The sequence below is a fragment of the Chiloscyllium plagiosum genome, unplaced genomic scaffold (genome assembly GCF_037043375.1).
Source record: "Chiloscyllium plagiosum isolate Xiang-an unplaced genomic scaffold, Cpla_swu_hap1 HiC_scaffold_6, whole genome shotgun sequence".
In the NCBI taxonomy this organism is placed as follows: Eukaryota; Metazoa; Chordata; class Chondrichthyes; order Orectolobiformes; family Hemiscylliidae; genus Chiloscyllium; species Chiloscyllium plagiosum.
The window spans coordinates 49,183,214-49,196,081 of NW_028270144.1; the positions used below are offsets into that span (position 1 = coordinate 49,183,214).

The 12,868-nt window shown below is 46.0% G+C and overlaps 2 protein-coding genes across 3 annotated transcripts in view; one reads left to right on the top strand and one right to left on the bottom strand.

Moving 5' to 3' along the window:
• The window catches only part of LOC122550556 (heparan-sulfate 6-O-sulfotransferase 2), an 89,430-nt gene extending 85,803 nt beyond the window's left edge, over positions 1 to 3,627 (bottom strand). The window contains exon 1 of the mRNA XM_043691461.2: positions 2,563 to 3,627. Coding sequence (XP_043547396.2) covers positions 2,563 to 3,071 — 509 coding nt within the window. The 5' untranslated portion in view covers positions 3,072 to 3,627. The remainder of the gene's footprint in view (positions 1 to 2,562) is intronic.
• A 6,770-nt stretch (positions 3,628 to 10,397) lies between these two features.
• uggt2 (UDP-glucose glycoprotein glucosyltransferase 2) overlaps positions 10,398 to 12,868 on the top strand; it is a 374,691-nt gene continuing 372,220 nt past the window's right edge. The window contains exon 1 of one of the 2 annotated variants that reach the window (XM_043691460.2): positions 10,398 to 12,307. In XM_043691460.2, the coding sequence (XP_043547395.2) occupies positions 12,284 to 12,307 (24 nt within the window). In that variant the 5' untranslated portion in view covers positions 10,398 to 12,283. The remainder of the gene's footprint in view (positions 12,308 to 12,868) is intronic. The other variant, XM_043691456.2, reaches the window with a different exon arrangement.

Sequence of the window (12,868 nt, forward strand, 5' to 3'; positions counted from 1 at the left end):
ACTGGCAACTATGTAGATAAAGTAGAAAATTGTTCAGGTACATCAACCCAAATTTTCACAGCTCCATTGGTGTTAGAATGAAGGCAGGCTGGCTGGATTTAAAATTAGTGATTAGCACCCGATTCCAGAATTCAATCCACTGTTCCCTTAGTGTGGGGTTTTTACAGCCCAGGATAAGGGTTACGGCCCAGGATAAGGGTTCAGGATGCTCGCTGGTCTTAAATAATCCCACTCCTCATGTTCCTTTGTGGAGATCTGTAATTTCGATCCTCCTCCAATTTTAGGGAGTTTGACCCATATTGTTATTGGGTTTCCTGAAAAGGGTGTTGGAATCTTGGGGAAGATGGTTAACAGGCCAATGTGAAAATGTCTGACCACCTTCAACTGTCATAATTGGATTTCAGACATAGAATTCCAACTACTGCGAAAAATAACTGAAGTTTTTGTCCTTTAAGTGTGTGAGTTTTTTTCTGAAGTTTATGCTAGAGTGCAGTTCAGAGAATATAGTATGGAAATGCAGGTACTTGGGTGTTCCTGGGGGGCAGATTCACAAGTCATTCAAATACATCTTACAACATTTTGTTTGATTTTTGAAGAGCAGTTACCAATTTGAGCTGGCTTTATAAGACCTGCTTGGGAAACAAACAGAACTTGTTCACACTTGTAGAACCTACAAATAGAGCTCTCTGTAATATTCAAGTCATTTTGTTTCATTCTTGGTCTGGACAACCAAATATCATGCAGTTATTAGGCCAAATCAATACCTTGTTGGAATGAGAGTTCAAGTGCCTCAATAAATAGAAACTCTCGGTGCTAAAATCCAAGGTTTGTTGCTTTATTCATATCACTGTCTAATACAGTAGGAGAATGCTTTGATAATATCGACAGAGTTGCCTTGTCCAGAAACAAGCGACAATATACAATTGTTGATGCTTCCCATACCATACTGAAGACAAAGCCTTATACCCTATAAAATGGAATGGATGGGGGAAGATAAATGTGCCTTCTTGGTGGGTGGCTAGCTCCTGCAGTCAGTACTCCTTGTACTTCAGTCTGCTGCTAGTGATTTGGACACAAAATTGGTCGACGATGCCCTCCAGTGCATCTCCTCCACTTCCCGCTCCTCTGCCATTTGAACCCCATCCTCCAATCGCAACACGAACAGAACCCCACTGGTCCTCACTTTCCACCTCACCTATCTCCACATATATTGCATCACCCACTGACACTTCCACCACTTACAAACAGAGCTGACCCACTAGAGATCTAGTTCCTTCCCACCCCATCTACATTCCAGAGAGACCATTTCCTCCGCGACTCCTTTGTCAGATTCATGCTCCCCACCAGCCCTCACCCCACTTCCCAACCTCACCTCTGTCCAAGGCCCCAAAAGACCTTTCCACATCTGACAGAATTTTCCTGTACCTCCATGCACGTTATCTACTGTATCTGTTGCACCTGATAAGGTCTCCTCTACATCAGGGAGACAGGATGCCAATTTGCGGATCGTTTCAGAGAACATCTCTGGGACACCAACACCAACCAACGCCACCACCCCGTGGGCGAACATTTTAACTCCCCCTCCCACTCCACCAAGGACATGCAGGTGCTGGGCTTCCTTCATCACCAAACCCTTACTACCTGACACCTGGAGGAAGAATGCCTCAATTTCCACCTCATATTCCCAGCTACCTTCTCCCCAGGCCTACTCCCCTTCCATTTATCTCTCAGTAACCCCTCCCCGACCCACAAGCCTCATTCCTGATGAAGGGCTCTTGCCTGAAGCCTCGATTCTCCTGCTCCTCAGATGCTGCCTGACCTGCTGTGCTTTTCCAGCACCATACACTCAACCAAGATTTTAAATACCTTTGAATACTGGGTTGCAAAATATGATTAGGTTCTTTAGTTCTAAAGATGATATTTGTCCAGGGACCTACAGAGGCATGAAGTTCATGATTTCCAGTTGCAAATAAACAAAAAATTCATGTTGTCTATTGGAATCTGAAAGATTCATAAAGAAATACCGAGCGGATAAATCAAGTTGTTATAAGACAAATCAGGATTGAATTGGGCACAACTTTGGATTCAGTTACATTCAATGTTCATAATATTATTTCTTTTTAAAGTTCTGCTGTTTTCCATCTTTAAAAGCAGATGCCTCTGAGTCATATTCCTTTCCTTTCTATGCAGATTGTTGCTGCAGGAGATGCGCTCCTCCTACGGTGTGTTGATCTTTGTACCTCTGAACCAAATCTGCTCAGCCCTGTAAGGCTTTCTTTAAAAATCAAATTTGAGTTTAGGGAAGGTCAAGAATTTGAACTCCAACCACCACCCCACCTCTCCAATCTTTTACAAACATGATCACTGGATAAAATGTATAAAAGCATTTTCACAGGCCATTTTGAATAAAGATTATACCCGAAAGCTATTTATATTGAACAAAAACAAAGATGACGGTCAGTAGAACAGACTCTGGCTACAGCCTGATACTGTGCTGACATGACCAGGGAAGCTGTGGCCCAGGTTGGTTGCTCAGCTTTATATCTTTGCCCTGTTCCTCACCTGTGAGTGTCTCGCTGCTGTGGGTTCTCCATGAGGGCTGGCACACAGTTGACCAGCTCGGTCCAATCTGCATGCAGCCCACAGCTCCAGCCGGTGGAGAACCTGGAGAACAGCCAGCTCTCTCTCTTGCCTGGCCGGTGGCAAGTGCATTTCTTCTGTCCGGCCCGACAGTCACAGGGCTGCTCCAACCGGATGTTCCGCACCAGATGCCTCCCGAAAGTGGTGCCGCCGGTCTTCTGTATGTGCAAGAAGACGATCACGTCGTCCCCTTTGATGTCAAAATCCAGCCGCCTCCAGAGATCCCGCTCGGTGAAATTGAAGGCACCCTGGAACCTCCGCTCCTCCGCCCCCGGACGCTGACCAAGGGGAGAGAGCCCAAAGTCCAGGGCTCTGTCCCCCCATTGCATTCGGCAGGAACTGGCTCCAGGGCAAACATACTGGAAGATGATCACCACAAACAAGACGACCAACACCAGCAACAGCAGCCGCCTGTTACATTTCTCATCCATGTTTCCCACAAGCTGTCCTCATCGATCGACAGAAGCGCTAACCAGCCATGGCATCTCCCACACAAGACTGCATTTGCTGGCGCCTAGTAACGTTCCCGTTCAGCATCTCCCTGTACAGGTGATGTGAGCGCGATCTCAGTTCCCCTGTCGTTCGACCCGTCCGTTTATAAATAACAACAGGGAACCTCGTCCGCTGTCAATGCTCAAACAATGTACCAGAGGGAGCTACTGCACAAACGCGGGGACAGCAGAAGCTCCGCGTTCCCGGATTTACTGGCCACACGATACAAGCCATTACTCTGACCCAGAGAGACACTCCCACTGTCCAGTCTGTACACAGTATCACCCGGACCTGGAGAGACACTCCACGCTCTCAAGTTTGTGCAGAGTGTCATGCTGAGCCAGAGAAACACTCTACACTTTCCAGTCTGTACACAGAGAAATTAAGCCATATGGGTAGAATTTAAAACCAAAAAGGAGCATTCACATCACTGTGAACTGTAGCCCCCTCCCGAACAGACTGAGAAAAATACAGCAGATATGTAGATAAAGTTCAAAGTAGTCTAAATGTAGTTGGATATTGATTTTGAGGATTTCAAATTCCTCAACATTAACTGGGGGGTGGAAGAAAGTGAGGACTGCAAATTCTGGAGATCAATGTCTAAAGGTGTGGTGCTTGAAAAGCACAGCAGGTCAGGCAGCATGGGAAAAGCAGGAGAATGACATTTGGGGCATAAACCCTTTGACAGGAATGTGGGGGGAAGGGAGGTGGGGAGAGGGGAGGGGGCTGAGAGATAATTGGGGGGTGCAGGGCTGGGAAGAAGGTAACCGGGAAGGCAATAGGTAGATGCAGATAGGGGTGATGGCAATAGGTCAGAGCAGAGGGTGGAGCAGATAGGTGGAAAGGAAGATGGACAGGAGGGACAGATCAAGGGGGCGGTGCTGAGTTGGTCTGTTGGATCTGGGATGAGATGGGGGGAGGGGAGATGAGGACACTGGTGAAATCAATGTTGGTGGCATGTGTTTGCAGGGGCCCAAGGCGGAAAATGAGGCGTTAATAGGGGTCTCATAGTGTGAATGGTTAAGAGGGAGCAGAGTTCTTAAAATGCATCCATGAGAGCTTTTAAGTCAGTACATAGAAAGCCCTACAAGAGAGGAGTGTTGCTGTACTTAGTTTCAGTTGACAAATTGGGCAAGTGGTTGAAACATCAGTGTTGGGAGGTGGGTGGGGGGAGGGGGGGTGAACCATTTTATGCTGACAGTGACCATAACTCTGTTATATTCAAAATTGTTAAGGAAAAGGACAAGGATGGTCCTGAAATCAAAGTTCTCAACTGGGGAAGAGCTGATTTTAAGAAGATTGGGTATGATTTGGCCAAAGTGGACTGGAACTGATATTTTTAGGTAAACCTTGTGTTAGAGCTGTGGGATGCATTCAAGAAGGAAATATCATGAGGTTAGGGCCAACATGTTCCAATAAAGGTAAAAGGGGACCAACAAATTCAGTGAATCCTGGATATCGAGGAACGTACAGGATTGGATAAGGAGAAAACGGGAGGCTTATGGCAGATACTGAGTGCTCAAAACAACAGAAGCCTTGAGAAGTACAGAATGTGCAAGGGAGGTCTTAAAATGAAATTAGAAAGAAAGGGAGCATGAAAGGATAATGACAGGGTAAATGTAAGGTCATAGAGTCAGAGAGATGTACTGCATGGAAACAGACCCTTCGGTCCAACCTGTCCATGCCGACCAGATATCCCAACCCAATCTAGTCCCACCTGCCAGCACCCGGCCCATAACGCTCCAAACCCTTCCTATTCATATACCTATCCAAATGCCTCTTAAATGTTGCAATTGTACCAGCCTCCACCACATCCTCTGGCAGCTCATTCCATACACATACCACCCTCTGCGTGAAAAAGTTGCCCCTTAGGTCTCTTTTTATATCTTTCCCCTCTCACCCTAAACCTATGCCCTTTAGTTCTGGACTCTCCGACCCCAGAGAAAAGACTTTGCCTATTTATCCTATCCATGCCCCTCATAATTTTGTAAACCTCTATAAGGTCACCCCTCAGCCTCCGACGCTCCAGGGAAAACAGCCCCAGCCTCTCCCTGTGGCTCAAATCCTCCAACTCTGGCAACATCCTTGTAAATCTTTTCTGAACCCTTTCAAGTTTCACAACATCTTTCCGATAGGAAGGAGACCAGAATTGCATGCAATATTCCAACAGTGGCCTAATCAATGTCCTGTACAGCCACAACATGACCTCCCAACTCCTGTACTCAATACTCTGACCAATAAAGGAAAGCATACCAAACGCCTTCTTCACTATCCTATCTACCTGCGACTCCACTTTCAAGGAGCTATGAACCTGCACTCCAAGGTCTCTTTGTTCAGCAACACTCCCTAGGGCCTTACCATTAAGTGTATAAGTCCTGCTAAGAGTTGCTTTCCCAAAATGCAGCACCTCGTATTTATCTGAATTAAATTCCATCTGCCACTTCTCAGCCCATTGGCCCATCTGGTCCAGATCCTGTTGTAATCTGAGGTAACCCTCTTCGCTGTCCACTACTCACATCTACTGCTCTGCCCTCATCCAAATTAGGATAAGTAGGGAAAGTGTAAGGCCCATTAGCATGGAGCCAGAGCATACAGCTAGGGTTCTAAATGAATACTTTGTGTCGGTATTCACTAGTGATAGGGCTGTGGGTATAGAAATCAGGGAGAAATACTGTGATATAATTTTTAAAATTAGCATAGACAGAGAGGAAGTTTTAAGTGATTTGGTAGCAAGTCTCCAGGGCTGGATGAAATTTATCCCAGACTGTTGAGTGAGACAATGGAGGAAATAGCACTGATATTAAAGGAAAAAGGATGACTAGAGAGAGAATAGGGCCCCACAAGGATCAAAGTGGACATGTATGTATAGAACTAGGAGAAAGTGAGGATTGCAGATGCTGAAGATCAGAGTTGAGGGTGTGGTGCTGGAAAAGTGCAGGCAGCATCCAAGGAGCAGGAGAATCATTGTTTCAGGCCTAAGGAAAGGGCTTGATGAAGGGCTTATGCCCGAAATGTCAATTATCCTGCTCCTCGGATGTTGCCTGACCTGCTGTGCTTTTCCAGCACTACACTCTTGATTATGTGTAGAACCACAGGAGATGGTCAAGGCTCTCAACGAAGATTTCTCTTCTGCGTTTACCATGGAGAAAGACATGAAGACTTGAGATCTTGGGGAAGTTACTGGTAATATCTTGCGGACAGTCCATATCACAGTAGAGAGGTGTTGGATGTATCAGAATGTATGAAGGTGGAAAACCCTCTACCAGATATATCTGAAAACATTGCAAGAGGCTAGAGAAGAAATTGCGGGGGCCCTGGCTGATATTTTTGCATCATTGTTAGTCACGTGTGAGGTCCCAGAAGAGTGGAGGGTAGCAAATGTTGTGCCATTATTCAAGAAGGGCTGCAAAGAAAATCCTAGGAACTATAGACTAGTAAGCCTAACATCAGTAGCAGGTAAGTTAATTGAGAAGATTCTGAGGGATAAGATATACATGCATTTGGAAAGACAGTGTTTGATTGGGAGTAGTCAGCATGGCTTTGTGAGTGGGAGGTCATGCCTCACAAATTTGATGAAGTGATCAGTAAGGTTGATGAGGGCAGAGTGGTAGACGTAGTCTATATGGATTTCATTAAGACCTTTGGTACGGTTCCACATGGTAGGCTGCTATGGAATCCAGGGGGAGCTGGCAAATTGGCTTGATGGTAGGAAGCAGAGGATAATAGTGGAATGATGCTTGTCAGACTGGAGGCCTGTGACTATTGGAGTGTGTCAGTGCTGGGCCCATTGTTATCTCTCTCAGTGATTTGGATGAAAATGTACAAGGCATGATTAGTAAGTTTGCAGATGCCATTAAAATAGGCAGTATCGTGGAAAGTGAGGAAGTTTATCCCTCTAAACTTCCTGTCCCTTACCTTAAATGTATGTCTCCTGGTCATTGATCCCTTCACCAAGGGGAAAAGTACTATCCTGCCTATCCTACATATAGGAGTGTGATGGGATTCTGGTACTCATAGCCTGTAAGTGTGGTAGAGACAGAAAGCCTCATAACATTTAAGAAGTATTTAGATGTGCAGTTGCAATACCAAGGATATGGCCAAATGCTGGAAAATTAGATTAGCATAGTTAGGTGATTGTATTTGACTCTATGGAGCCTTATGGAGCAGGGACTGAGGCCGGGGTATGTGTGTATCTATAAGTTTCGGATATGTTACTTCACCAGCCTGATGCTAGAACCTCAGGACCACACTGTGCTGGTGCTGCCTGGGCAATGATCCTGGGCAGAAGCAGTGGGAAGTTGATTCGCAGAAGGAGTCTATTTGACTCCTCATTTCAGCGGCCGCTCTCCAAATAGGGAATTCTCCACATAACCCTCTTAATTGTTCCATGTTAGTGTATTTCAGATCCCATCCACTCGCTGCATGAAACCATTTTTCCTTATGGCACCATTGCTTCTTTTATCAATTACATTGTATCTTGTGAATGTGAATTAAGTACATGATGCAGGGAGATAATGAGCTGTCATGTCTTGGACCATTCAAGGGAAGCTATCTAGGCAACGTCTCAGAGACTGGGTAGAAGATCAACCATTGTGGAGCTACTATCCAGTACATTGAAAACCACTGCAAAAATGCGAGAGGAGAATACTGCAATCACAGGCTGAAGTTCATCAAGGAGGAGTTGAAGGATAGCATGGAGGAAGTGAGGGACAGTGCAGTGGAAGTAAGGGACAACATGGAAAGAGCTGAGGCACAGTGCAGAGGAACTGAGGGACTGTGTGGGGGAGCTGAGAGACAGTGCGGGGAAGAAAGGACTCCATGGAGGAGTGAGACACTTATGGATAATGCAGAAGAGCTAAGTGACAGTTTGGAGGAGCTGAGGGAGGGATAGTGCAAAGGAGCTGAGGGACAGTACACAAGTGTGAGGAGCTGAGTGACAGTGTGCAAATGTATGGAGCTGAGGGTCAGCAAGGAGGAGCATCGAGAAGCTGAGGGACAGCGCAGAAGAGCACAAGGACAGTGCAGACAAGCTGAGTGAGAGTGCAATAGAGCTGACAATGCAAAGGAGCTGGGGGACAGTGCAGAAGAGCTAAGGTACGGTGCAAAGGAGCTGAATGACAGTGCAGAGGAAAGTGAGGACTGCGGATGCTGGAGATCAGAGTCAAAAAGTGTGGCCCTGGAAAAGCACAGCTGGTCAGGTAGCATCCGAGGAGCAGGAGAGTCAATGTTTTGAGTATAAGCCCTTCATCGGGAATCAGAATCTGGCTGTGCTTTTCCAGCACCACACCTTTTGACACTTGAATGACAGTGCAGCAGAGCTGACAGACTGTGCACAGGAGCAGGGTTTCCATGGAGGAATGAAGAGATAAGGGACACTGCAGGGGAGATACGAGACAGCACGGAGTACTTGAGTGAGAGTGTGCAGGGATTAAGGAGCTGATGGACAGCACTGAAAAGCTGAAGGTCAGGGATGGTGCAGAGGAACTGAAGATTATCACAGAAGAATTGAGGGACAGTCATTGGAGCCGAGAAATAGGACAGGGGAGCTAAAGGACTCTACTGAAGAGTTGAAGAATTTAAAATGGATCTGTGGGTCAACATTTTCACACAGAGTGCTGCATATATGGAATGAGCTGCCAGATGAAGTAGCAGAGGTGGGCACAATATAACATTTAAAGGACATTTGGACAGGTCCATGGATAGGGAATGTTTAGAGGAATATGGGTTACATGCAGGCAAAATGGGACTAGTTCAGTTTAGGAAAACCGGTAGGCATTGACAAGTTGGGCTGAAAGGCCTGTTTCTATGCTGTATGATTCTATGACAGTGTGGATGAGCTGAGGAACAGTGCGAAGGAGCTGAGAGACAGTGCAGAGTAACAGAAGTTCAGTGCAGAGTAGTTGAGAGACAGTGCAGAGGAGCTGAGGAAAGTACAGAGGAGCTGAGGGACAGTGCAGAGGAGCTGAGGGGCAGTGCAGAGGAGCTGAGAGACAGTAAAGAGAAGGGAGGAACAGTGCAGAAGAGTGAGGAACACTGCAGAGGAGCTGAGGGACAGTGCAGAGCTGAGGGGCAATGCAGAGGAGCTGAGGGTCAGTGCAGACGAGTGAGGGACAGTGCAGAAGAGCTGAGGGATATTGGAGAATTGCTTAGAGACATTATAGAGGAGCTGAGGGACAGTGCAGAGGAGGTGAGGGCCAGCAGGGAGGAGCTGAGGGAAAGTGCAACTGAGCTGACAGATAGTGCAGAGGAGCTCAGTAAAAGTGCACAGGGATTAAGGAGCTGAAGGACACCACAGAGGAGCTGAGGTTCAGTTCAGAGTAGTTGAGTGACAGTGTGGCGGAGCTGAGAGACAGGCCGGGGAGTTCAGGGACAGCAAGTAGGAGCTGACAAACAGTGTAATGGAGCTGGGGGACAATGCTGAAGAGGTGGGGGACAGTGCAGAGGAGGTGAGAGGCAGTGCAGAGGAGCAGAGGGACAGTGAGGAGGAACTGAGGGATATCGGAGAATTGCTTAGAGACATAATAAAGGAGATGAGGGACAGTGCAGAGGAACTAAGGTTCAGTGCGGAGGATGTGAGGGACAGCGTGGAGACCTGAAGGACCTCAGACAGGCACTAAGGCATAGCATAGAAGCGTTGAGGGACAGTGCAACAGAGCTGATGGACAGTGCAGAGGAGCTGATGGACAGTGCAGAGCAGTTGAGGGACAGTGCGGAGGAGCAAGGTGAAGGTGGATGATTGAGGAGTTGAGGGACAGTGTTGAAGAGCTGAGGGAATGGTTTGCACCTCAGTTATTATGATGCCCATCTCTTCTAAAATAAAGAAAAGTTAGTGGACTTGAAACATTAACTCTGCCTTCTCTCCACAGGTGCTGCCAGACCTGCTCAGTATCTCCAGCACTTTATGATTTAGTTTTTACTGAAGTGGACAAAGGTCTCCAACCCAACTTATATTGTTTGTGGATATTGAGACTTCTCTGCGCATGTTTGTGCTTCTGTGGTACCAATTATTGCATGTTTTACTCTGTCAGACAGTTCTGTGATTCCTAACATAGGTCAGATGGCCACAATCATGGAGACTTATCTATTTGCCCCAGACTTCATTCTTTTTTTTTTTACACAGATTCACTTACAGTTACTAGAGATAAAAATCCAGCACAATTCCAAAATAAATCAGAGTTAAAAATCACACAACACCAGGTTATAATCCAACAGGTTTATTTGGAAGCACTAGCTTTCAGAACTAGAGCTCAGGTGAAGAAGGAGCAATGTTCTGAAAGCTAGTGCTTCCAAATAACCTGTTGGACTATAACCTGGTGTGTTATTTTTAACTTCATACACCCCAGTCCAACACCAGCATCTCAAAAAATAAATCAGCTAACTGCAGTAATATTCTCACCACTCCACCCTGAGGCATTCGCCACCTGACAATGTTCATCCCCTGAAAATGGTCACACTACCAACCAATCTTCACCTTGATAACGTTCATCCCCCAAAGTAATATTCAACTTTTGACTCGGTTCATCGCCAGCAACATTCGCCCCAGACGATCGTCACCACTCAACAGTGATCACCGCTCAATAGTTATCACCCTCAACATTATTCACCCTTTGACAAACTTTACAACCCTCGACAACATTCACTCTGACACCATTCTTCTGTCACAATATTCACCACTGACGATATTCCTTCCTTGACAATGTTCACCCCCGTCAATGTTCATCCCAACAATATTCATCTCTTGACAATATTCACCACTGACAATATTCAACCCCCACCAATATTCATTCCTTCCGACAACGTTCACCCCACTGACAATGTTCCAATACTGGCAATGTTCATACGCTGATATTGTTCACTTTCTCGACAACGTTCACCCCTCAAAACTCTTGACCCCTGACCACATTCGCCCTGATAAATGTTCAACCCCTGAAAATGTTAATTTCCCCCCCCCCCCCATCCACAACAGTGCTTGCTCCCCACAGTGTTCAACCCCAACACAGCTGACTCTCCAGTGTTAATACCTCCTTCACACCTCTCTCCCAACTCATTTTCTGGAATTGTTGACTCAGAAAAAAGGCTTCCTGAAGAAGGGCTCATGCCCAAAACGTCGATTCTCCAGCTCCTTGGATGCTGCCTGACCTGCTGCGCTTTTCCAGCAACACACTTTCAGCTCAGAAATTTAGGCTCCAAATGGTTCAGAGGTGGTTTACAAGACGAATACCTGGAATAACTAGGTTGTCTTTTGAAGTTAGATGGAATGGGCTTGTTTCCACTGTAACTTAGAAGAATGAGGGTTGACTTGATTTAACTGTACAACATCTCAAATGGTCTTGACAAGGTTGATGTGGAGAGGACGTTTCCTCTTATAGGTCGGCCAACAACTAGAGTGCACTGCTTGAACGTACTGTTGCCCTTTCACAGAAACACAGAAAGGTGTAATGGAGCAGAAGGAGGTCATTTAGGAGGTCAGTCCTTGCAATTGGCTCATTAAGTAAATATTACTGGCTTGTGCCAATCCCTACTTTTCCCCCCACACGCTTGCACACTATTTTTACAAGATTTGTATCTATTCTTCGTAGTCCAGATCTCAAATGTTTTGATTAATAATGTAATGCATATTTATAAACACCGGGCACCAGTGATTGTGTAAGTACCTTTTTTTTAATGTCTCGTGGTACATGAGCATCATTTGGCAGTATTGCCCATCCCTAGTCGTCTTGGAGAAGGTGCTGGTAGCCCTCTTGAACCTCAGGGAAACTGTTGCTGATTTTTAGATAGCCTCTGTTCTTCAGGGCGAACACATACTACTAACTCTTCAGCTTCTCATCAAACGTTGAATTCTTTTGCAGGATAGCGCTCCCTGCCTGCACACGGCTACAATCTGGAGAGAGTTTTTGTGATAGTCTGTCAGTAAATTACCGGAGACGGGCTGAGACTGTTCATGCACAGTGCCCTGAAGTTATAGGTGGCTATAGCAGCAGCCAGAATATTGTTGCAGCGTTAGATTAAACACGGTAAATACAACACAGATTTTTGTTTTGGGTAGGGAGAGGGCAATAATGTTGCCGCCGCTTGCACATTGTGTTTCGTGGCATTTAGCACAACAAATGCATCGGGAGAGGATGACCCAGTTAGAGGGAGGACCCTAAAGATGGCAGCGAGCAGAACTGATCTGGTAAGTGAGGATTGTATCTGGATGGTGGTGGTGAGAGGAGCCTGAGTTCCTCAGCAGCGGGCAGCTCGTGCCGTTGTACACATTGTAACATGTCGAGCCTTGTTGTTACAAAACAAGGACACGAAATGTCCATCTTTATTCGGCTGATTCCGACCCGTCAGTGAGATTGCGGTTGGCTAGGACTGGAGATTGTCATCCCGCTCGTATTCCATGAAGAGTAGGACGTGGCACACTCATGGCAGTCTATCGCCTGGTTGCGGCCACTATTCTAGTCCATTGAGTTGAACAACAAGTACTGATTGCAATTTCTCTCGGCTTTACTGCTGAATAGAGTTAACTATTACATGTAAAAATATAATAATTCATTCGTCATATGGAGAATTATGGTGCTACGTTCAACTGTGATAAGACACTAGCTGGTTCAATTCTGGGAAGCCCATTTTAGGAAATGTGGGAAGGCACAGAGTATAGAAGAAATTTATGTCACGGATTTTCGGGATGAATTGTTTTGTTAACTCGATGATGTTAGGACTTTTTCTTGAGAAACTGAGAGGAAATTGC